Genomic DNA, 27,145 nt, shown 5'->3' with positions numbered 1-27,145 from the left:
GAAAAGACAAGAAAAAATAAAATAAACTAGCTACATGACGGGTTTCAGAGTAACAGCCGTGTTAGTCTGTATTCGCAAAAAGAAAAGGAGTACTTGTGGCACCTTAGAGACTAACCAATTTATTTGAGCATAAGCTTTCGTGAGCTACAGCTCACTTCATCGGATGCATCCGATGAAGTGAGCTGTAGCTCACGAAAGCTTATGCTCAAATAAATTGGTTAGCTACATGAGAATCTCATTTTGCTTTCTGGGGACTAAAGCTTTTTACTGGCATTGATTCCCAGCAACATTATGGTTGGCAAAGCCTCTCTCCTTAGATAAAATATCAAGCACAAATATAAAATATCTAGGTAAAATATCAAGCACAAATATAAACTATTTCAGTGCCAAAGATTAAAAGGCAATTTCTCCATTAAGAGTAAACTTGTAGACTTTCAATACAATGGTCTGTGCTATATAAAGGAATCCTACAACTCTATATTATAATGAATACGTTTGCATTACAATTGCTCAGGAATTTTCAACATGACTAGGATAACTCAGTTTTGGAAGGTGGGCTTGGAATTAGAGAGTGCCTGATCCAAGCCCACTGAAATCAACGGGAAGACTCCTTCAGTGGTCTTTGGATCAGACTCAGAATATCTAGCACCACTAGTGACATTCAAAGTAATGTTTGTGGTGTTGGAGGGAGATGTGTCAAGCCCCTCCTTGCCTCAGAAGTAGGGCAATCTGAGCATCTTTGCCAGGCTTGTGAAATACTTTGCAATCAACCTGCCATTTACCCCACAAAAAAAATAATATAGCACCTCCTGGCCGACCTTTCTCTGACTCTTGTCCACTATACTTATGCCCCACAATGCAGTAGAGCGAAGGAGCAACACAGTCTTATAACCAAAGAGGTAAGAGAATTGGGAATGTCCCTCTTTTCATGGACTGTCCGCGCTGGTTTTACAGAAGACTCTACTGGCTCCTCATTTTTATCAACTCCAGCAGATTGGCTAGCTCAGTGAGCCACTGGCCAGCTGAGCTGGGTGAAACTGACATGGTTGAGCATATATGCACCTCAGCTAGCTCAGGTACGAACCGTACTAAAGCCACAGCAGCATGGGTTGCACCGTGGGCCAGCCACTCGAGTATAATCCTGCCGGCAAACACATGAAGGCAGCTAGTTCATGCGGCAATCCATGCTCCTGTGGCTTCAGTGGTCCCCAAACTAGTTAAATTAAAGATAGCTCAGGTATGTCTATATGAGCTGCAGTCACACCCACAGCTGCAGCGTAGACAAGTACTAAATCTCTTTATGTGCAGCAGCTACCATCGTCATGGTAAGTTTCTTTTATTTGTGGCCAACGCTGATATCAGACACTACACTTATGATGGAAAAGAGCAACAGTTCATTATGTTTCCTCTTCTCTTTGCCCCAACTCCCCACTCCCCTCCAATACAACTAAAAAAGCAACCCCAAAAACCCTTTGTAGGAAAGTGCTTGAAACAACATGAATGCAAAGTTCAGTGTGAGACACATAACACCCAGCATTCGAATGCTGACCATTAGCTGCAGCTCAGCCTTGCTTGAATCATGTGTGTTTAATGTCTCAAATGTGAAGGGACAGAGTCAACTTGAAATTGTTTTTTGAAAGCCATTAATGATTTTTAAAAGTGTTTGAAAAGTTTCTGGGAGAGGCCCCTTTAATCAGCATGCACCGACTTTTTTAAAGAACAAAATCTCCTTTTTTTAAAAGGTGTCACAAAACATTACTAATTTATCACAGACAGACTATTTATGCTATGCAGTATCAATCTCAAACGGTGATGTTAGGTGATATAAAACCTCCTCCTGCTCCCACTGATCCCCAGCACCATACAGGGGTCCAAGGAGGGATGAAGGTGGCTCCCCTGGCCTCCACTGCCTCCCAGGCCTCCAATGCTCCTTAGTCCAGAGAAAGAGAAGAACAAGGCCCTTCTTGACCCCAGGTTTCAGTTATTCTATGGCTCTCTGTAGGGGTTCAGTTAGTGAAGGGGGGCTCCCTGGTCCTTGCAAACTGAAGGGGGTTTCCTCAGCCAATTCCGGCCTCCTGTTCTTCCATAACTCCTTGCAGAGGCCCCGAGTAAAGACAGCACCAATCACTATCCTAACCTCAGAAGCAGCAGCAGCTCTTCTGCTGCGGTACTCATAAAACACCTTCCTGCAGAGCCCAGGGAAGAGCACATATGTGAGCTCCCCACAGCAGCAGAGCATGGAAGTGGTGGAACAGACCATCGCAGAAGCAGTGAGACTGCCATACACAAGGTGACATGAAATGCACCATATAAACTAACTGGAAAAAGATTCCCCTTCTGCTGACGTCCGTCATTTATAATTATCTTGGGTGTTACTTGTACCAATAATGGGTAAAATACAGCTCAGACAGAAAAGTGATTGATTCTCAGGTTGACAAAATCACTTTAACTTTTCATCATAAACCCCCTCACCTCTGAGATTTAAAAAAAAAATTGGGACAGGGATAAAAGATGTTGGGTGGAGACTAGCAGGGGAGGCATTAAGGAAGACATTCAAACATGGAAAACTAAGGCAACGGAGGGTGAAACGTAGCAGCGGCAGCAGCACAGAAGGACACAGGTAGAGTGCCAAGAGCAGAAGAGGAGGTGAAGTGAAACTGGAGTGATGGAAAAGGGTGGGGTGATGACCCAAGTGAGGCAACTAAGGGCATGTCTACACTTACCTCCAGAGCGATTGATCCAGCGGGGGTCGATTTATCATGTCTAGTGAAGACGTGATAAATCGAGCACCAAGTGCTCTCCCGTCAACTCCGGTACTCCACTGGAGCGAGAAGCACAGGTGGAGTCAACGGGGGAGTGTCAGCAGTTGACCTACCGCAGTGAAGACACTGCGGTAAGTAGATCTAAGTACGTTGACTTCAGCTACATAATTCATGTAGCTGAAGTTGCGTAATTTAGATCGATACCTCCCCACCCCGCTCAGTGTAGACCAGGCCTAAGGAACAACAGGATCTCTTTTCAGAGTAACAGCCATGTTAGTCTGTATTCACAAAAAGAAAAGGAGTACTTGTGGCACCTTAGAGACTAACCAATTTATTTGAGCATGAGCTTTCGTGAGCTACAGCTCACTTCATCTCTGAAACACTTATTTTACAGTCACTTATTTTCACTGGCTCAATCTTGAAACCAATGAAAGTTTTGCAGTTGACTTCAAAGGGAACAGAATCAGGCTCTCTGTTTGCTACAAAGCCTTTCTTTGTATAGCTACCAATTTTTCGTGTCTGGGTTAAAGGGTTCAAGTAGTTTTTTTTCCCACAGAATATTCATTTATATTAGGCTTAGTTTCCAGAAGCAGTTTAACATGAAGTCATTGGGATCTTCAACTTGCAGTTGGGGAGACACTGTCCTCAAAAAAGGAAGACAATATCAAAAACATGATTTGCAGCAAAATGGTGAAATCAATCAAATTATAATGGTTGTCAGTAAAGAGGGAGGCAACTTAGTTGAACCCATTTCACGAGTGGGCAGAGACCAGGGAAATCTAAGAAATATTCCTGGGGTTCTTAAGAACATAAATAAAAATGAATATAACATCAGGAATATGGAAAAGGAAATATTTTGTAGCCAGTTTGATACTGAGATCTGTGTACCAGGAAAGTGGAAGAAGCTGTTCAAGAAGAATCTTCCTTTGGTGGCTCAGGATTTGTTAAAATGGAACTGTTCAGGATGCTAGAAGTGTAAAACCAATAGATATAACTACTTCCAGAAGAAGCTGGAACAGACAATTGGCACATGGTGATTCAAAACTATACAGCATTCACAGTTACTGCATGATTGATGTTATCTTGCAATAGGCAGTATGCAATAAAATGTAATACTCTTGTTCCTTGGGTTATTTAGTTCAGCACCACAGTCAGAGACAGGATATAGCACTTGATGAACCACTGACCCAGTATGTGGCAATTTTCTATATTCTTCGACAACTTTGTGCTCAATGACTGGTGATTGTTGTAAGTCATTTGACCAGGGTCTAGTCATTTAGTCAAATACCAGAATAGAAGGGTCATTTGATCCAACAATTCATTTGATGAAATGACTGAAACATATCTGCACAAACATGTTCATAGTCTCTAAAGAGTTAAGGAGAGAAAATAAGCCTAGCCCTTTAACCAGAAGATTTTTCAGAGTGGGATTTTCAAAAATACTTTGCATTGGCTGAAGTCTGCTCCCCTTTTATTTTGCTTCTCTGTATTGTATGAAGAAGGGCTGAAAGTTTGTTGTTGTTGCTGTGTTTTTAAAAAAAATCTTTTTCTACTTGCTTTTTTCACCCTTGCAGGTCTCAAATAATGCATATTGGTAGTTCTGACTCCTTACCCGAAGGGTATTGAATCTTTCACAAATACATTCTTTTGCCCGAGTGCTCATTAGGCATCAGAATTCAACAGGCATTAACAAAAAACATCTTTAATGATCTCACTAAAAACCCCTTCTCAAATGCTCAGTTTTTACTATCTTATAATGTCATTATTTCTCCAGTTGCCATAGAGAAGGTAGACAAGCCCATAACTTCCAAAATAAAGAAAAAAAGGGGCGGAGAAGTGGAAGGGATGACAAACACTTTTTGAGGGGGTCAAAAAACCTTATAGGCCTTTTTTATACATCTTAAAGAAGCAATAAAGGGCACCAGCCCATTTTCCCCCATTGCAGATCACCTTTTCTGTTCACAAGTTTTACTTACAATTTCCAAAATATGTAGCTACAAGGCAGTTATATAAAACAATTTTAGAGGGGGAAAAAACATTTGGTGTAATCTCAGTCTATGTCAAAGTGTAGCTATTAAAAGACATAAACATTCATTTTCAGTCACTTTTCTGAGTCATATGGAACAACTAGCTCTCAAATAATTCAGCTGGAAGAAGGACTCCAAAGCCCTGCTCCACTATTCTTCACTCCAATTGAGAATTACTGTACAATTACGACACAGAATGTCATAATACAATAAACAGAACTGAAAAGGGGAAAAGAAAACAATTTTTTCTAGGAGTGAAGTTTGGTGCTTTTGCCTATTAAAGTAACCAAATATGCTTCTCTCAAAAACCAAAGCCAAAAGGCAGCATGCCAAACGCAGTTAACAGATAAATCACTGTTCTTGAAGGTTTTTTTGTTTTTTTGTTTTTTGCCTGACAACAAACTTGCAACAAGCAAACAGAACACCCACTACACATCTTGTCAATCTAGTCACATAAAATAGAAAGGGGAAAGTGCCTACTTTTGAAGATCAATGTACTGTCTGGAAAAAAACATTAAAGTTCTAATCTTTCTGTCAAAGGTCAAAGTTTTCATAACTATGAAGTCTCCAGCTATTGTAAAGCTCTCTATCTATAACTTGTAATTGAAGTTAATTTATCACCAAAGGCCATTGTAAACTAGCTGGGAGTTTGTAAACAAGAATGAATATCAGGTTTCATTTTTGTGTCCCTTTCAAACTGGACGACAGTTTCCTGTTTCAACATCAAAATAGTATTGCTTCTATAAACCTCCTCCGGTCTCCTTGCCAGCAGTTTCCATTTAATTAAACTGACAGCAAAACAGGGCCCTCACTAATGTGATCCAGACCAGTTTTCCTTCAATGTAAATTCTCAGGCATGAAATTACATCTGAAACAGACACAATAATCCTTCTATATCTTAGACACAAGTTTAATCTACACTAAAGTAACGTTTCCTTTGTCTATATTGAAATCTGTTTTAGAATTCAATGATCTTGAAGGTCAGAGAATTATTCAACCTGAATACACTTTACAGTCAATTTAGATTTTTCTTCTTGCCCATAATTTATTCATTCATTGTTGGCTTGTGGGACCAGGGTAGCAGTGCACAATGATCCAGTATGTCAGAATCCAGATTCAGGACCTACTTCAAACTTTCATTGCCCAGAAATGGAATACGCTGATAAAGTTGACTGTTGCTTGGGTAACCTATCCTTCCTAAGACACTGCTTTCAGGAAGTGAAAGCACCTTTGGAACAGACCCTTAGTTCATATAGTTTTAAAGGAAGACCTTGGATCAGATTTCTGCTTGTCTTCTCCAAGAAAATGTTTTTAAATGATCCTATGAAATAATAGCATTTTGTGACAGTCCAGTGACTCTGGTCACTAGTAATGCAATATGCAATCCCCCAGTCTCCGGAAAGGCTAGCACAGGCAAAGGAATGATTGCTTACCCTACAGTAATGGTGGTTCTTTGAGATGATGTCTGCATGGATCTCACTGGAGGTGAGCATGCACTTTGTGCATACGAGTCCAGATTCTTCTGAACAGCAGTGTCCAAAGGAGCTGTGCATGCCTCCTGTGCCTCTTCAGGCTTTCTCCCAGCTCCCTTACAACTTGAAGCTCAGGAGTCTGAACTACAAGGATGGGGGGCAGATCATGGGATCTACACTTGACTGCAACATATGGAATAACCACTGCTACTGTAGGGTAAGTAACCATTCTGTCTTTGAATATTGGTCAGTGTGGATCTCACTCTAGGTGACTGGCAAGCAGCATCCCCTCAGAATGGTGGGAATGAGGAGTATCTGCTGCACTAGTCATACAGTGATTGTAGTACTGTTCTCCAGAACTTGGCATCTGACGTAGAAGCTAAGTCCAAGGCATAGTGTTTTACAAAGGTCAGTGGGTTACTCCACATCCCTGCCAGTCTGACTGACATTGACAAGGTCAAGCCAAAGTTCTGGACATATCTAATGTGCATAATTTCCTTTATCCTAACGCTGCATGATTTGGGAAGACAATACGTAGGTAGGTTGACTGGTTTAAATGAAGTTCTGAGACCACCTTGGGGATGAATTTCAGGTGAGGTCTTAGTACCACCTTGTCTCTATGTACTGTTGAATAGCAGGGCTCAGACATAAGTGTCTGAGGTCACTCACTCTTCTGGTTGAAGTGATAGCTGCGAGGAAGACCTTTTTCAGAGTGAGGTGGTGTAAGGAGAGTTCTGTGAGAGGTTCAAAGGGAGACTCCATGAGTCTTAACAGGAGTAGGTTGAGGTGCCACACAAGAGAAAGTTTTCTGATTCAGGGTCTTCTGGGAAAGTAGGTAATAGCCCTTTGAGGAACTTAGATACTGCCGAGTGAAAAAAGACTCGGCACAACTGTACCAGAGCATGGCAAGGTGAGATTGCTGCAAGGTGGACCTTACTAGAACTGAATGAAAAGCTAGATTGCTTCGAGAGCAACAGAGAGATGAGGATCTTCAGTACTGAGGCCTGAACTGGGTCCAACCATGTTAGGCTGCCTATATTGAAAATCTCTTCAGTTTAGATAAATACATCTGGTTGAGTTTTTCCTGCTCTGTAACAAAATTTCCAGGATCTGCAGGAAGCAATTCTTGTCTGTGATACTCAACCAGGCAATAGCAACACATCAGTGGCAGTGACTTTGGGTCTGGATGGAGTATCAACCATGGTGCTATGAGAACAGGTCTGGGAAGTCTGGAAACTGGATTGGTGGCTGAATGGACCTCTGTAGCAGGTCTGTCAGGCAGAACTACCTCAGCCAGGAGGGAGCTATGAGAATGACTGTGTCTTTGTCTCTTCTGATTTGGAAAACACACTTGGGATCACGGGAATTAGTGGAAAGAGGTACATCGGAGACCTTGGGACCACTGCAGAAGGAAGATATCTGGTAGTGAGCCTGGGCTCATGCCCCCTATAGAACAGATGTTCTGTCCCCTGGTGTTGACACCGGTAGCAAAAAAAACCTATCCCAGAACTCCCCCAATGCAGAAATATTGGCTCTATGAAGGACATCCACAGGGACCACTTGTGAGGGGGCCACAGACTGCCTGCTCAGGAAGTCTGCCAAGTTGTTGGTGACTGCTGGGAGGCGAGGAGGTTATCCTGTGTCAATGGTACCAATACTAGAACTGGTTAGCTTCCAGACAGATGGGAGATGAGTATGCATCTTCTTGCTCTTTCATATAGTTCTGCCTCATGCCCATGTTGTCTATCAGGCTCTGCACTGTGGAGTTCTGAAGAACAGATAGGAAGCCCATTCAGAATAGCTGGTGGCTCTGAGCACTGCGATGTTGATGTGGAGCTTTGGGTCTTCTGGGGACCAGATCCCTAGCATGTGTAGGTGGTCCAGGTGAGCTTCACAATCTTTCCCTGGCACATCTATGATTAAGAGTCCTTCTCTTGGAGGGGCACAAAATGGTACCCTTCCACACACATTTGTGGGCTCCTCTCACCATCCCAGTTCTGCAATGATGTAAGGTGGAACTATGACCTTCTGACACATTTAGTGTTTCGTTGGGGGAACAGACTGACCTGGTCAGCATTGAAGTCATCAGTGTCAGTTCTGCCAGCATCCTCGTTGTCTTCTTTCCACTACCCAAACCCAAGGTATGATATGTGTTTGAGGCAGTGCTGGCCAACACTGATTTTTCTAGCTTTGCTCTGGTAATGACCGTCACTTCTGGGTTCAAAGTTACCCACTTGGGCTGCTCTAGCAGATGTAGTTTGAGCTGAGTCTCCATGGATTTGTGGGACCTCTTGGAAAAGGACTCACACACAGAACATTTGTGGCTCTCCCCTGGGCAGAAGGGACATCAGCTGTGTCTGTCCTTGGTGAAGGTCAGTCCATTGCACGATGGACAGGATTTGAACCCACTTAGGTTTTGGAGTTCACCACGAAGTTGGTGCAAAGTGCCAAACCTTTCTATACAGGGAAAGGGTCAGTGAGTGTTTCCTTTTATTTTCTTTTTTTGGAATGTCCTTCGATGTTTTAGGAGCGTGAAGATAAGATTTCTTCACAAATTTGGTTGAAGAAAACAGACTTTAGAATCTCGTAAGAGAGTAGCAGGTTGGACACTTGCTGGGTTCCATTTCACTGCCATGCAGTAAGAGGAAACTGAGGGAAGGTCGTGGCTGCCCTGCCCCTTATGCTCTCCCATGGGAGCAGGAGCGATCAGAAGGCATGGCCCTGACAGACACTGCTATTCAAAAGAGTTCCACCTCCCACGCACAAGGCACATGCACACCTACAATGGGATCCCTGCTGACACATACTCAACAAAGAAAGAAATGTTGTGATTGCAGCCTAATTTTTTGATAATCACAAAAGGCTCAATCCCACATGAGGCTGAGCCCCTCCTGTGAAGTGCTCTCAATTCCCATTAACTTTGTAGCATCCTGCGCCTCACGTGAGGAATTCGGCACCTTGCAGCATTGGACCCCAGAGTAAGTATTGCTTACAAGTGTGCATGCATAGTTTGTACGCAAGTTATCTCATAAGCAATCTGTGTGACAGACCCACCTCAGAAAAGGAAGAAAACAGAACCACAGAATCAAAAATTTCCTCAAAATGTAACCTGCCTAGTCATGCATTTTGCAAAACCTTGGTATGTGCCAAACCAAAACATCACTATTGCCCATGAACTTTTCAATGCTCTATATGTTCAGAATTATTACATGCCTGATCAGGTATGTGATACCACCTTTGATATGCTCACTCAAAATGTTTACATGGCCAGGCCATGTCAGGCAATGTAATTTCCAAGCACTGTTATTGTAGTACTTATCTCTCTTCAAATAAGATAATTAATTGTATTCTTTTCCTAGAAAATAGAAAGTGAAGTGCTTATTTAAGAAAAACAACCATACACCAAATAGTCTGACAGTCTTGGTGAGAATGGAACATTTCATTTATACAGCAGAAGACGACAGTGATGGCAGGATTAGAAATCATTTCAGACCTCTCAGGCAATCAGGCTACAGTTTCATTGTGCACGCAAATGTGTCTTGTTTTACAGAGAATGCTAAACAAATGTGCTATGGGTAAAAAAATGAAAACCATCTATTATTGATCCACATAGTGTGGTTATAAAATGTAAGGGGGAAGAACATGCAATATGTAACAGCAGTGTAATCTGTCTCTGCTCTTTAAAGAGAAGCTCCTCTTGCATTCTGAAAGGGGAAGCAAAGGAATGGTGCTGTTCATATACATACATGATTTTGATACTTAAGAAGGATATGACTGGCTAGAAATGAGGTAATGATTTATAATATTAATTTATATGTAGATCTGTGGATGATTTATTAGATAAGTGTCATCTCCCAAGAAAGCAAAAGAGCTACAAATGAAATGCCTGCTGTATGGGAGAAAATACCTCCACTGCATTTGTGCAAGTATGTTGGACACCTGGTATCACACATATGTATTCCTGACCACACGTGCTCCATCTCTCTCTGTCTCTCTCACACACACCCTTCTATGGACATATCTGTGACACACAGAAAGTTGGCTTCATTTCCTGCATATTTCATATAAATCTAAATATACATAGCCATTGACAGTATGCTCTATATTTGAAAGCTATCATGCTCACCTCTGCTCTCCTATCATATACTCCTGAGATATTAAATAAGCCTAACCCAATAATTTACAAGTGTGATGGGTTGCCCCCCTTTGGGATGCCACCTGATGTGCTGAGATACCACTGAGCCCACCTGTTCTGCCAGCCTGGGCACCCTTCTTACCTGTCTTGCTGAGCCAGGCTATGAAGCCTCCTCCAGCACACACACACAGGCAGGGCCACATCCAACTGGAGAACAACACAGTCACTGAGATCAGCTCTGGGAAGACTCAGCTTAAGGGACTTGCCCCAGGACTCAGGTGTCCACCTCCCTTGGAATGCAGACCCAAAGGTATATTAGGAAATCTGCCTCTTCCCTCATCTGTTGAGGGAGGTTTGCACAGCCTCTTCCCTCTGCCGCCGCCCCCCCCCCATTATGAATTGCACAAATTGGGTTATATTATAAACAAGAAATAAGTTTATAAATGACAAAAGGTGGCTTTTAAGTGAATATAAGAGATAGACAGAATAAAGCAGATTACTAAGCAAATAAAATGAAAAACTCAAGCTAAGCTCAATATACTTAAGAAACAGGTTACAAAATGTACTTTCTTACCCTAAATGTTATTTTAGGCAGGTTGCAAGGTCTCTGTGGTTTGGAGTCCCAGTTATATTTTTTTTCACACTGGACCCCAGCTCAGTCTGACTCCCCAGTTCCCTTCCCTTCAGGTGTCTTTAGCAGTCTTTCTTCTTGGGTAGACAGGCTATGGAGAGGAGGAGTTGGATTTCATAATATACTTTTGGGTCTGCACTCCAGGGGAGGTGGACACCTGAGTGCTGGGGCAAGTCCCTTAAGCTGAGTCTTCCCAGAGCTGATCTCAGTGTCTGTGTCGTTCTCCAGTTGGGTGTGGCCCTGCTGGTGTGTGTGCTGGAGGAGGCTTCATAGCCTGGCTCAGCAAGACAGGTAGAAAGGGTGCCCAGGCTGGCATAACAGGTGGGCTCAGTAGTATCTCAGCACATCAGGTGGCATCCTAAGGGGGGCAGCCTGTCACAACAAGTACACATTAATTCCATGTTATCTCAAACAGAACCAAATTCTGGACCATTCACATCCATTCTACATGAGTCAGAGAGCCAAATCCTAAAAAAATGGAGTAAAAATTGAGCAACAGAAGTTTTTCTTTACTCCAAGAAAAATACAGTGAAGCAGAGACTGTGGAGTAAGCAATCCTCAGCCCTTCCTCCAAGTGCTTCCTCCAGTCTAGTTTTAAATGTTAAAGAATAACAATAGGGAAGAGGGCACTGACCTCTTGAAAAAATGGAAGGACGGAATAGGTTGGAAATTAAATGATGGTTCATACGATTAAATTAGAATTGTGCTTCCTTTTGTGTTAAAGTGTGTTATAGCAGGGCAGGAGAAAGAATTGCTCTAATTTTCCTTTGTTTCTTGGATTACTCATCCTTTAGTACATACAGGGTCTGATCCTGCTCCCATTATAAAGTTACTGGAAGTTTTGCTACTGAATTCAAAGGGAGCAAACCTAGGCCCAAGGACATAGCTTGGGGGCTCCATATAACTGTATTAAGAATAACTATTTAAAAAAGCACCTCCAAGTTTTATTGAAATGAAAGTTGGTATGTCTCCTTCCTCTGTCACAGGAAACAGTCAAGAGATTTCCTATGGGTAGAAAATTACAAGGATCAGAGTATTTAGCCAACTGTGTGACCCAAATTGGCTGAACATTTCTCTAAAGCCCCAACTCAAGTCAACAAATCCCCTGAAATAATGGGACTTATGCATGAATAAGAGCTATAGGATCTGACCCCTAATGCTTTACAATAGCACAAGGACAATATACACATAAATCAGGAAGAAACATGACAAATGCTTAAAAATTTTAATAGAACATTCCCTTTGGAAGAGAAGCCTTTTCTTAGCCAAACCACTGAGTGATTTTACTTTAGTGACTCACACAAATGGATTCTGGATTACAGTTTTAAAACTGGATATTTTCTCCTCTACTTTAGGTTCACCTCACAATGTTTTAATGAAAAAAATATAGCAATAAGAATAGGAGTCTGGGTTTACATTCACCAACAGCCTTTAAATAGGGATATTCTAAATCTGTAAAGCTTAGCAATTCTAAGTAGTTGGACATTCAAAATATATAATTCTGAACGTACAACTCCCCCTCAAGAGAGGCTGGACAAGGCTCATAAAACTATAAAAAGATACATTGTCCCTTAGAACTGAGAACAGCTAATCATTAGCCACCCGTTTATAGTGTCTACCTGTTTAGTACATTATTTTAACATTTTTCTTCAGATGCACTAGCCATTATTTCTCCCATATGGATAATGAAACATATCCTCTGCCCACTGGCAAAATTATTTTAGAGCCAAAGACATTTGTTGGTAGAAAAAAGCCAAAGCTTGTAGTCCATTATTGTTGGGCATCTGGAATTGCACACATTTTTTTTAAAGAATTTCCTTCTAGTTTGATACATGTGACATTAAAATATGTACCCAAAAGCTACACAAGAGGAATAAATTAAAGAAAGAATTTCCAAAATATCATTTGCATTATATTATAGTATGCTTGGAAAAAAAAATTAGGGGGGGAGAGGTACTGGTGTTTTGAAATCCTCTACATTCTTTTGCCTTTTAATATGGATAGTAAACAAGGTGTATGACGGTCTGGTAATTTTTCTAGTAAAAAAATATTCAAGAGCTACAGTGAAGCTATTTAAAAAATAGCTATTCCACACGTAAGGCCAGATACCAGTATAAATATGAAAGTACATTCACGCTGGCAGATTATTTTTAGTTTTTGCTCTGAACTACCAAAATTATTTGGTTGATGCTTGATACTATCCCAACTACATCGTTATGGAACAGGAACACAGGTTCAATGGGACTTTTGCACCACTTTTTTTAATTCTATGAAAAGTGCAGCTTGCTGCATATAGGAAGTTAAGTGTCACTAATGGAGTAAGGAAATTCAAAATACAGACCTGATTCTGCATTGACCAGAGTTGTGGGAAATCACCACCTCAAAAGAGGCATTTAGCACTTTACGGGATCAGCCCCTGTATTTGCATAAAAATTGGATGGCAATGGTCATTGTTTGGTACTTCCAAAAGGCTTATCTGGGGTCATTTTGGTAGCATTTTTTCCCCCAACATGCACTTCTGGATATCTGTTATGTGGAATGTCCAGATCCGTAACTAGGAGCTTATAAAGCTGATGTGCAGAAGCTTGGAGAGCAGGGTGGTGGGAAAACATTTTAGATTCTTTGGGGTTTAAACAGATCTTTATAGAACACAAGAATTTAATTGTGGAAAGCTTTTACTAGACAATAATGGATATGAAAGAAAACAGGAGGCCATGGTTATAAGATAATGTCATGGAAAATACCTACTGTAATTCTGCACACATGCTTACATGGGTTTCAAACAGGAGCTCACCTACAACTTGTTTGAAATATCAAGTTACAGTCATCAGTAATCAATGAAAAACAAAGAGCCAATGATCTCATGACCTCGCAATAGCACCAACATTTTCCATTGTGTTTGCTCCGTTAAACAGGGAAAACATAGCATATAATGCCTAATTTGGAGCCATCCAAATAGAGCTTTATTTAATTGATGAAATCAGACAACTAGCCATCTCCATTAAGTATCCTGACCTCTCTGGAGGTCAGTGGCAATGGGCCTCCTTCCATTATTTATGTATGTGTGGCTATTCAGTAACATTTTCCTTCCTCTGCCCTGTTTAAAGCAGTTGTTATAGACAATAGGCCCAGCACACATATTAAGGGACTGATCCAGCTAAGGATCAAGCCTTAAATGAGTACAACAGGAAAAAACATGAAGAAAGAGCGTGCATGTGTGTGGGAGGACTAAGCACAACCCCCTTCCCATCGTAACTATTGCACACACAACTGAAGACAGAATGGAGATAAAGCCTGAGTGTTGGCCAAGCTTGGGGTCAACCTGGTATGCAAGGGAACGAGAGAGATGCCATGAATCAATATGCCAGTAGGGGTGAGCAGAAGGAATGCCTGTTTGAGCAAGGAGCTGGGACTGCGTCATCAGGTGGCACTAAAGAATGTGGAGAAGAGTGAGGTCTTGCGGTGCCAATGGATCTGGTACAGGCACTGATTTGTGCTGCCATATAACTTCTGAATTGTGAAAACTTTTGCAGTCAGTGGTTTGCATATACTCTGAAATCTGCCTTAAGCCCCCACACAAGGGACCAGCAAAAACTGGTTGCTCAACAAAGGTGGCCTTCTAGTGAAGGTGGAGCACAAATTGAACTCAGTACATTTGGGGATATAGAGGTTTCCTTAGATAGTATGTTGTTTAATAAAGATATTAAGGATGCCAGTATAGGATTCACTGTACCTACTGTTGTTATTATTTCAATCAGGATTGGGGCCTCCTAGTGGGTGCTATACAAACATATAAGATGACAAGAATCCTACAAATCAGCTTGAGGTGGAAATTGTACATACTTTGGAAGGGACGTCATACAGCTGTAAATAATTTGGGATGGATTTTTACCCGCACATCAGGAGCAATCAATTGCATTAAAAATACTACAGTCACATGATTACTTGTTATCATTACGGTACAAAAAATACCTAGCTCAGCCCCAGTTCAGCAAGGTATTTCAGAACGTACCTAAACTATATATATGTCAATCCTCACTGAGCCTACTCACGTGCTTAAAGCTAGGCATGCACTTAAGTATCTTGCTGACTTAGGCCCCCAATATCTCTAATTTTCCATTTATCAATTACTAGTTTTTATCATGTACAAATCTGACAGCTAAACTGTGAAGCCTCCCTTTTGCCAGAATTGCTGGCTATTCTTACATTCCCTGGTATTTAAAACCCACGTATAAAATGCATCACTCTCTACTTTAGATAAAACTTGGACCAGAACATTTGGGTTTTGATTGTTTTGTTTTGCAATAACAAACAGTGAAAAAGTGGGTCGAGTGCTAAGGAAAGCAGCAGCCACACTTTCACATTCTACCTATTTCCCTTTACCAGAAGAATAGGACATGAGGGAGCTCAAAGGAGAACTGGAGGTCACATTTTCTATTTTAATTATATTTTGGATTTGTTATAACATCCTTGTGTTATAAAACACACATGGATCTATTCTACTCTAGACACACATGTATAACGTCCCTTGGCACAAATGGAATTCATGAGCGTGTGTTGAGAGAACTGCTCCCCTAAAACTGTAGGACTGTGAACAAGGTTATAAGTATATCCCAAGGTTCTGGTAACTTTTAGAAACCACTCTAACCACTTTCTCTTGGTTTACTGTGATATCAGCAAACCACCCTCTCTGTATGTGTAGCCTTGTAATTCACAATTATTCTGGGCCCATCAATGTTTCTGGCATCTGAGCATAGAACTGATGTTATTAGTTCATGTATTATGGTACTGTCCATGAATCCTAAACATATTCCAACACAGCTTCCTGGAGTTCATTCATCAAATATTTTATGCTACTGTTCTTTTAATGATTCATTTATCCTTAGTAATATTTGTATTCTGGAGTGTGGCATCTCTAACTGACAGCACAATGCTCTGCTGAATTATCCTTTTCTTTCACAGCATAACAAAATAGAGCACAGTCAAACTGAAGATGGCCTTTAGTTCATTGTCAGAATAATACTGCTTACCAAGCATATCCAGACTCATTTCTCAAACCACATGCAATGCTCTGACTACAAACGTGATCATAAAGTCATTAACCAGCATCTTAAAATGACGGTGTGATATACATATTTAAATGTTTAGGGAAGCCAAATGTATGCTTTTATAAAAACATATTCCGCTTCAGCTTATATCAATTATGCAACATTGCACAGATGTGAGAATTCACCTTTATTTTTCATGAGCTACTAAAATACACTCCTTTAAAATAATATATATTATCTATCACTAACAGAAGCTTTTTTATGGTATTAAGTATTTGTCACAAAATAAGAGTCAGCTAGACAGAGATACAGGCTGAACATTCACAATATTGAGGATTTATTTTTATTAGCAAATAATCATTAGCAATAAAATTAAGGAAGAACTCATTTTACATGGTACAGCTTTCATTAAAGGAAGTAAATAAAGGTTATGCAACAATGAAACCAGCCAGTAAATTAGAATCCATGGCATTTTATATATTTTTAAACACACACACAATTCAGATTTACCATCTACTAGGTTAAACAAAACTATCAATTACTTCCACCTCCTGCAAACATCATCAAGCAAGTGATGACAAGTATAATCCAAATTAACTTAAAGAGATTATGAACTCACAATACTAATAAAGGAAGTCTTAAGACTTCATTTAACAGTGCTAAATGCTCAGAGTCCACTGTGCTCTTGAGGGGTGTGTGTATATAATTCCCATTAACATTAATAAGAGCTATGCACACACTAAGGCAGATCTCTGCTCCTCAAATCCAAGGGGGAAGCAGGTTTGCCAGCTGGCTACCACATAATCTATCACTGAGGAGTTGCTATCGGCAGAGTGAGGTGTCCCCCACGCATTTCTGCCCAAAGGCTAACACCAGTTAGCTAGTTCCTACACCAGTTGGACAAGTCAGAGGTCATGGGAAATGATTCAATTGTCACATGCTTATCCAACCACAGAAAGATTCTCAGTTCTTTTTCTGCTTTTCTCACCTGCCAGTCACTCACCTTTTCCTGCCTGCCTAAGTGAAGATGTGCTTAGCAAAGATGATGCTGAGCCCTTACGCACTACTACCTCTCTGTCCCGGCGTTTGCTGCCAACATTCACACATGTATGACGGGTGTCACGATCAGTGGCTTGTGTACCTCAGATTTTTGTCCCTCTCTCTCTCTCTCTCTCTCTCTCTCTCTCTCTCGGAGCAGACTGGCCCATAAAGGGGAGGCAGGGAGGAGAAACTAAAGAAAAAGCAAGTACTGGCAAGTGACCTCCTCAGGCATCACATGAACAAGGGAGGTTTATGTTGCCAAATATCCATGAAATAAGATTATGCCGTCTACAAGAGATTGAAGACTGAACTCACTTTACACAAGGAGCTTGGTTGATCCTTTCCTGAAATAGGAAATGGTGGTGCCCAGAGGAGGCAGGAGAAGAGAGGGGTCTTTTGACTGGTTGTTCAAGTTCCTATATGGCGCACCAGTTTTTCAGGAGGAGTGATAGTATCTTGCGTGGAGGCTATGGTGAGCACGTTGGGTTTAACTTTGAAGACCTAATTAGATCACCTTGCCAAGGGCTATCAATCTGATACTGCTTATGTTTTCCACATTCAATGCGTCTCGATCACACGCTGCGGCACGGCACCAGTGACAGACCCCCTCAGTACTTAATCTGTGATGAGCCACAGGTTAGAAGAAAAGCAAGGAAATGATTTCAATCCAAACTGTATTTTAGGAAACAATTAACAGTCTTCAGCAGCAGAGCAGACAGAGGATAGACACAGACATTTTGGGAAAAATGAAGATGATAGGCCACCCTCGCAGAATTGTACATATGTAAGCAAAAGACATTTAAAACCAATCTACTTTTCCTCACCAAAGGGCAGTGAAGTTCTCTGGGCACAGGAGTAATTCACTTATAGTTCTTGATTCTGAAGCACAACATGGAGGTGAGGTTCTGAATAAGTTATGTCTGGCTCTACTCCTTACCCCCACAAAAGGAATTACACGATCTGGTCGCAAAGTCATCATAGCGCACATAAGAGCTTCAGCATCTTAACAAGGTAGCATAGGTCACAATCTGGACCAGTGCATGATCTGCACTGAGACAGTTTCATAAGTTGATTAACAGAGGTTTGGAGTCAAAGATGTCAGCAAGACTCCAAATTCTGGACTCTGGTAGAGCAGAATTACTACAGAGGAAAACAGCCAGGCGGAAAGAAAAAGATGTTAGCAGGGCCCAATCAACAACAATGCTACTTTTGTAGGTCTTCATTTTAGGGACATTAGCAGTCAGCCATGTTTATCTATGTGACTGGAATTGATACAATGCAGGAAAAGGTCCCCTGGATCCATAAGGGCCAGCAGTTCTAAATGACAGCTAGAGAATCACAGAACCACAAGACTGGAAGGGACCTTGAGAGGTCATCTAGTCCAGTCCCCTGCACTCATGGCAGGACTAAATATTATCTAGACCATCCCTGACAGGTGTTTGTCTAACCTGCTCTTAAAAATCTCCAGTGATGGAGATTCCACAACCTCCCTAGGCAATTTATTCCAGTGCTTAACCACCCTGACAGGAAGTTTTTCCTAATGTCCAACCTAAACCTCCCTTGCTGCAATTTAAGCCCACTGCTTCTTGTCCTATCCTCAGAGGTTAAGAAGAACATTTTTTCTCCCTCCTCCTTGTGTACCTTTTATGTACTTGACAGCTGTTATCATGTCCCCTCTCAGTCTTCTCTTCTCCAGACTAAACAAACCCAATTTTTTCAATCTTCCCTCATAGATCATGTTTTCTAGACCTTTAATCATTTTTGTTGCTCTTCTCTGGACTTTCTCCAATTTGTCCACATCTTTCCTGAAAATGTGGTGCCCAGAACTGGAAACAATACTCCAGAATTAGAGGAGAGAATGCTGATCACATCCCTGAATAGTACTAAGCAGAGGAAAGAAAGAGACACAAAACAATAGAAGACCCAGTTTCTTCTTTGAGGGATCCAGAAACAATATGGGCAGTGGTGACAGCTGTGGTACTGGGCCCTGAGACAGAGAGTCTGAGTGAGGCACTGTGATGCTCTAGTTGTTATGCATAGCCATTTGGACCCATCAGACACAGAGCGAAGCAAATCTCTTGCAAGCTCCTTAAGCACAGCGTGATCACTGAACATCAGAAACTGGCTAGCTGGAAAGAAAGCACCCTAAAAACCCAAGAGAAACTTACGCATTAAAATAGGTAAGATTCAAACCATACCAGTGCTGCATCAGAAGGCAGAACACAAGTTTTCAGTTACTGGAACAAAATCTCCTGGTTAGCAAGATTTAAATGTAAAATTCAGCAAAGACCATATGGGAAAAAAAATCCTGAATAGCAAACATATTCAGGCCCAGGGAAGATCAATCTTGGTGCTAAGAAATAAACAAAAACCAGACTAAGCTTGTCTAACACTTTTAAAGGGACATGGTCACATAATAGCTGGCACCTTCTTACTGTTTTATTGTAGTACTTTCTTAAGAGTTTGAGAATTCTTATAATGATTTGGGACTAATCCTGCTCCTATTGAAGTCAATGGGAAAACTCCTGGCAAATGGAGCAAACTGGCATTGTTTCAGGTTTACACTAGTGCAACTTGGCCCCACTGACTTCACTGGGACCAGAATTTGTCTTTTTGTCCTTTCCCACTTAGCAACATTGATTTTCCCTAATGTTTGGAATGGAACTGAAATGAAAATGGCTGTACTCTATACTAACAAAGTGCCCTGTCATACTGATATGTAACTGAAAATGCTGACACAATGGTAACTGATATCAGTACATTCTGAGAATAATGTTAGTTTACTGTTGCTGTAGGAATCATCACAGGAAAAACACACATCGTTCCTGTAGGGTCTACAAAAAACGTAGTTATTTGGGGTTTGGTTAAATTTCTTGGTGAAGAAATGGCAATTAAATTATAAACCAAGCTAGTTAGTATCCAGAGGATTTTATTCCCCAGTTTATAACAACGTTAAACTAGGTCAAAATGTGAGATTAGATCCAGTCAATGCCTCTTTAATAAGGTAAGTTGTGTCGTGTTAAAACTCTCTTCTCAATAACCTGTGACCACAAATAGAAAAGAGGCTCCAGACAAAACAATGACAACAGAAAGGCTTCCATAGCCAGGCCACAGCATCACCATAAACTTCAAATGTAACAAAATGTGTCGTCCCAGGAGAAAAGAAGAAATTAACAGCACTTAAATCACACAAACGCTCCTTGGGCAACCAAGTTACCCAAGGAATTGAAAGATCAGGTGGTCAAACATAACCTCCAGAAAACCCCATCATGTCCTCAGACTGTTGCTGAAGAAAGTTCAGAGGGGAAAACCAGTGGCTGAGCAGACTGGGGAAAGGGAAAATGAGGGGGAGAAAAGGACCACTAATGGAGAGCTAGGTGCAGACACTACTAGTGTCTGAGAAAGGCAGTAGTCACAGAGCTAGGAAGATATGCCAACCCCAAGAACAGCACTGCCGCTCGGCATTTAAGGGGCACCAGGGATTCTAAATAAATCAACAAGTCTACAGATCCTGGTTAATCTTAATTTAAGAGTACAAAAATGCATTTAAAAAAATTGGTCCAGTGCACACAGAAAAGATATAAGAACCCAGGAGGTTGCAAGGTCAAATCCATGTACAGGTCTTAAATGCTGTGTGAACGCAGCAGCCATTGGCTTCAGTGGGAATTTCCTCAGTATCTTGCAGGATTGGGCCCTAGCTGTGTGACTTTGGTCAAGTTAACGGTCCATTTTGTGCCTTTAGCATCCCAATTCTAAAAAAGGAGTAAAAGACTAAACATTAGAAATTGTACATCAATTGAGCTACCCTAGATATGACCAAAAAAAGGCCTAACCTTCAAAGTAGCTCCATATAACAATCACTAGAGTCCTGTACACCAGCCTGCATCTATTGTTATTTATAATGCAGTGGTGCTCAAAATGTGTTAGAAGCTGTATGAACGCATATCCGGAGACAGTCCTCTTCCCAAAGAGCCATCTTTCTTTTCTCAAACTCCTCAGAGCACCACAGACAAGCGAGGGTAATCACCCTTATCCACTGAAGAGAAGCTGAATTGATAAGACCGGCTAAAACAGTGTAATAAAAGAGCACCTTGATCCCCAAGAGAGGACAAAATAAGGAGTGCTAGGACAGAGGTGGCAGCGAGTATCAAAGGGAAAATGAAGTGATGTGGATGGGATGCTCACACAAGGTTAACCAAGATCAAGATGGTGATCGATAAGAACGAGAAAGACAGGAAGCCATGGGGAAGACAGAAAAAAAAATAACTATACTGAATGGGAGACATTTAGCTGATCAGAAAATTAGCACGTTGAGTTAAGCCAGAAGATTCAGAAGTCAAAAGAATGTGATAAAGGACGAACAAGAGAACTGATGTCAGTTCTAAAATCATCAAGAACTGTAAAGTCCAGATGTCCCGATAACCAAAATCATAATATTCACTGAGAGAAACCATAGCTGTTCTCCAGTTATTGGTAAGTGCAAGCATACACACCGGGCCATCGTCCTGCTCTCACCAGGACACAGAGGCCAGGTGGTGCTGGGCACTGCAACAGTGCTCCATGCCGCCCTGGTGCTACGCAGATTCTGAGAAGTCTGCATCCTCACCAGGGTAGCTGCTCCATTCTTCCTTCCAAACCCATTGTGATGTGCTGAGGAGCAGCAAGGACATTGCAGAGCCACACATGTGGCAGTAAGGGAGCTCACATGGAACCATGGCCACTCTTTGGCCCATGCAAATTAAAAGATGAGACAGGAAAAGGCAAGGCGAGTGATTCGCCACCATGCTACTCCAGCTTTATGCCTGTGTAACTCCATGGTAATCAGACCCAAAGTGTTCACAAGAAAAGATTTTCAGAGAATTGACAGAAAAGCAGACAGCCAGGGAAAAAGGGAAAAATCTGACTTGCCCCATGTCCTGCATCAACAAAGGGAAGGGCTGCTGAAAGCTGAGCCTAACTTAAAGTAGCACTCAATGCTCCTAGATTATTCAAGGAACAGTAAGGATAGTAATATCTTCCACATAAATATATATTAACCTCAGGAATGTATTATCTACAGGCAGTGAAGGTTCGTTATCTAAACTCAATTCATTTTCCGTATCACTATTTTGGAGTTCAAAGCTAAAGAGCCAAAATAATGGGCACTGGTTGCAGTAGAAACAGAACCTGTATGACTCTTCCAAACGACATCACCGGATGCAGACTTCAAGGAGCTCACAGTACGACAACCTGAGCTGCAATTTTTGGCATAATAAAAGGCCAAACACCGTGCATGCAACCCTAATAACAGGTATGGGCCCAGATCCCACAGCTTTTGTCCTGAAACGCTCAAGAGAACCAATCTATCTATCCTAACTGATCTATTAGCCCAAGAAGGACAAGAGTAAAAAAAAAGCTATCCCTGAGTCAGGAGTCAAACCGTCCCACTCCCACCCCCCAAAAATCTAAAAACCCTGCACGCTCCAATCAGCAACAGCAGACGAGGTGGGAAAGCAGGTCATTTCTCAACTAACCACAGGCAGTGCCACAGTACAGTAGAACCCCAACCAACGGTGCCCCCGAGCACTAAATTCAGTCATTTCCCCGTCAGTCTCGTTTCTCAATTTCAGCTCTGACTCCTTTATCTTTTATTTCTTTTTCCAAAGACACACTTAGAGATGAACCCATTCATAACTGCCTATCCACAGACAGTTTGTGGCAGCATAATTGACAATGAGTCTGCTGCAAAAATGAAAATGCTGTTTTAATAACCTGAGCCTAAAATACGTTCTGTTGTATGCCTCAAAGGGTTTCAATAAAAAGTCAACCTGTAGAGACATATTTTCTTGGCTTAAACAACAATCCAAAGCATATAAATGTAGTCCAACTATAATGACATATTTATAGGCCAATAAAGCTTACATTGCAGCTTTCATACTTCACTTAAAGGAACTCTGTAAGAAGCAGTGTTATATAAAATAATTTGAATTTTTTTTAACTATAGCCCAAGGAATACAAATTTGTAACTTACCCATGTTTAACTGATAGTGTTTACACTGCTTAATTGCGAAAAAAAAATTTAAAATGAAATGACTCCTCATCTGGCTATTTCCAATTGATTTACCAAATATGGGTATTGAAGTCTATTTATTACAAATAACCCCAAGCTCCTAAATAATTCTAAAGACAAAAATAAATAACTAGAAGCCCTGGTAGTGAATGATTTTGTCAGGCCAATTCTTCTGGAAAAATAGGTTCTCATGTTTATTATGAATAATATTTACGCAACTATTCTATTTTTATATACTGCATTGTTGTTATTCCTTATTTGTACCAACATTTGAAATAAACAGTTAGAAAAATATAAATAGACTTAAGACATTAACTACTCACATGACATATTTGTAGAGAGAGAGAGAGAGAGAATGTATAAAATACACACCCTGAAAGGCAGGGATAGAATTTTTGGAATCATGTTTCAGGCTGAAAACTTAACCTCAGAAATATGAGATTTTTATATATTTAATGCACTTCCTAAGGAAAAGACCTACATAATTTAATAGGGATGAAAACAATAAGTTTCTATAGAAATGTAATCTATTTCTACAGAAATTACCTTTAAAACCTATTGAATTTAATGGAAAATGATATGGGGTTTTTTGAGCCATCGTTTAGAATTCCTTAGCAGGGATATAATTTTCTGTTTAATTTTAGAGGAAGGTCAAATATATCCGATAGGAAAGTAATCATTTTTATTCAACTACATAGGATTTTTTCATAAAGGAAATGTGCATTTCCACAAGGAAAATGTTTTCAGGCAATCATATTGTTTATCTAGGTCTTGTCAACAAAAGAATCAGAAATTTACTAGCCTACAACCAGCATTAAACATCAGTATTGCTAGCAGAGTTCACGAATCGTTTTCCTGACTACTTCAGGCAGGGATCTGTTTGTAAGAACTAGACTACAGACTACCTCCCCTAAAGGCCAGTCTAACACTATAAAACTGACCATCAATTTGCTGTATGTCATCTACAGAACAGAGAAGAAAAACCTTGCCCAAGAGACCATGCTTGGAACCCTACTAGCCATAATTACAGCTAGCAAATTTCTAACCACAGCGTGCACTGTTTCGTTGGCATGATGCGGAGTGTTGGAAGAGTTCTCCGGGTGTGTACTTTACACTCACTAAAGGTGCCATTTTGACAAGAGAGAAGTTTCAGCACAGGCAGGTCAACCGCTCAAGCTTCCCTACTCTAACTGGACTCATTCGTATTACAAATTTTATTGTGTTGACCAAGAAAACTATAGTTCCTCCCCATTATTTACTGAACAGGAAAACTACAGTAGAACCTCAGAGTTATGACACTAGAGTTACGAACTGACTGGTCAACCACACACCTCATTTAGAACTGGAAGTAGGCAATCAGGCCGCAGTAGAGACCCTTCCCCGCCCCCCCAAAAAAGAAAGAAAAAAGCAAATACAGTACAGTACTGTGTTAAACAAACTACTAAAAAATAAAGGGAAAGTTCTTTTTTTTTTTGGTCAAGCTAAGGAAACTGTTTCTGTACTTGTTTCATTTAAATTAAGAGGTTAAAAGCAGAATTTTTCTTTTGCCTAGTAAAGTTTCAAAACTGTATTAAGCCAATGTTCAGTTGTAAACTTTAGAAAGAACACCCAGGATGTTTTGTTCAGAGTTACAAACAACCTTCATTCCCGAGGTGTTCATAAATCAGAGGTTCTACTGTACATTTATTTAATCCCTTTAATATTAATATTACATTTAAATAAACCAAGCAGCAAGAGAGTTCTTGTCTATCTTTCAGCAGTTGCACCCATTCTCAAAAGCAACATGCCCAATGGCTAAATGTCTTCTTGTGCCTGTGGGGGGTTTCAAACCAATGATAACCAGTCACAGAGAGAAACTTTAAAAAAAAATTGGAGTCAACTTTTTTTCTGTATAGGCACTGACAAAGCAGCCTGATTCATGACCAAAAAGAAAGCCACATACAATGCTGTCAGTGTTGGGTTTTCACAATTACTTTGTTATAGTTCAGATACCATATGCATTTTTAGTGTAACCCCTCTTTTCAAAGGCTTAACATGCAGCTATGAACTGTGTGTGCTACGTTTGAAGATAATTTTCTTTGGCTCTTGAGTCAATAATACTGGTTTTATAAACTTACCACAAAGGATTTGTTTGTTTGTTTGTCAAAAACAAAACAAGAGAATGTTAAAACTCAAGAGCTCTGTCTGAGAAGCATTCAGATTCTTTTGATACACCAAACAGATGCAAGGAAATGTACATCTAGTTACAAAAAAGAAGAAACCTCTAACAAAAGTTTTGCAAGTGTTTTACTGTAGATATTGATTTAAAATATCAACTTTCAACCATAATGAAACATCATCCTGACTAGCTGATGAAGTTTATAAAGTAAGACTGACAAATTCACCTCACCATTTGCTTAGATGGGAAATGAGAGACTCAGCACTGTTGTAAGGGAAGTTCTATAAGGCAAAACCTCAGCTAGTGTAGGTAGACATGGCTCCATTGTAGTCCATGGAGTTATGCTGCTTACACAGCTGAGAACTTGGCCCACTATCTTCAATTCATGTAGAAGAGAAAAAAATTCTGCACATGGACTTGGCAGAGTATCAGCCTTAACTTTTGATTTCTTACCTTTCATCCATTTATATGCTAAGCTAGAAGCTATCTAAGCTTAGCTTTCTAAAAGAAAAAAAAAATGTACTACAGGAAATAAATTTCACTGAAGCACACGTTGAAATATATTTACCTGTCAGCCAATGTGCATGTCAATCTCCCAATAAAGCTAATGGCAATTAGGCATATTTACCAACAGAAGACCAGCTGCCTCAGACGTCATCCTACGGCCCTTGCATAAGAATGTGTCCCATTAAAGGAAATGGGAGTTGTGTACATAACTTCTACAAAGTTGGCATTTTTAGACCCAGATTCTGTAGCCACTTAGGCCCCAATTCTGCAAGCTGATACATGTGGGCAGATCCTGCCTCCACATCCCACTGACATACTGAAGTCAAAGGAGAGCCAGGCAGTGCAGGAGACTGACCATGTGAACCAACTTGTAGGACTTACATGCATATGGGGAGCAAGAAGCATCCCAAAAACTGTAAGCCTGCTTGCAGAGATCCAAAGCATTAGCGAGCCCACACAGCAGGAAAGCTGTCTATCTGAGTTCCCATGCTTCTCCATTTTTGCAGAGAGGGAAAAGTGAGAAAGAAAAGATCCACTTCATCATGAAACCAAAGTGATGGTACAAATGGGTGTAAGTATGATTAATTAAATGGATTTTTTTAAAAAAACGTAGGCTGAATGTTACAAGAAACTTTCAAATAAAACGCATTGGACTGTGGAACAGTGTCACAAAGGGAGTTGTGGAAACCTCATTACTTAAGACAATTAACACTGTATTGGACAAAGACTAGAGAAGCACTAGTGATAGGCAACAACCCTTCGTTGGCAAGAATATAGGCAATATGATCTAATAGGTCTTTGACCTCTCTCTTTCTTCTGTGATTCTAATTGCACAGAGAGAAGGCATCAGATTCAATCCCATATGATGTATAGCACATACTTGAGCCCAGTGCCTACATAGTTTCTGTGAGAAGCCCTTGTAAACTACCTTTGCTTGCAACTTCAGGATTTGAGCCTTAGTGCTTACAGTCTTAGAGTCAATGACAGTTTTGTCTGAATAAGCACTGCATGATTGGGCTTGTTACCCTTAGAAATACATTCACAGGTAGGCAAACAGCAATTTTAGAAAAGGAAACTATATTTACCAAGATCAGCCTTTTCCTTTAGAATGTCTTTGAAGTTCAGGCCACTGTTGAGTGTGGACTGCCTGTATCTCATCAAGGCTTCCTTCTGCCCATTCTTGCCCAGTTCCATGGTAATGACTGGGTCAGCCCGGAGACCACACTTCCACTTGGAGAAATCTGAATGTGCCCATTTTGCCAAATCTTCGAGCTTCACAGTCACCTTCTCTGAAACGGCAATAACTTCATCCTGC

At 40.7% G+C, this 27,145-nt stretch overlaps 1 protein-coding gene across 2 annotated transcripts in view; it reads right to left on the bottom strand.

The window, feature by feature from the left end:
• The window catches only part of ARID5B (AT-rich interaction domain 5B), a 147,372-nt gene that overhangs the window by 101,033 nt on the left and 19,194 nt on the right, over positions 1 to 27,145 (bottom strand). Inside the window, exon 3 of one of the 2 annotated variants that reach the window (XM_073353422.1) lies at positions 26,916 to 27,141. In XM_073353422.1, coding sequence (XP_073209523.1) covers positions 26,916 to 27,141 — 226 coding nt within the window. Of the gene's footprint in view, positions 1 to 11,962; positions 12,001 to 26,915; positions 27,142 to 27,145 lie in introns of those variants that run through there. The other variant, XM_073353424.1, reaches the window with a different exon arrangement.

Source organism: Lepidochelys kempii, chromosome 7, assembly GCF_965140265.1.
Source record: "Lepidochelys kempii isolate rLepKem1 chromosome 7, rLepKem1.hap2, whole genome shotgun sequence".
NCBI lineage: Eukaryota > Metazoa > Chordata > Testudines > Cheloniidae > Lepidochelys > Lepidochelys kempii.
This window is presented reverse-complemented; position numbering and strand designations above follow the sequence as displayed.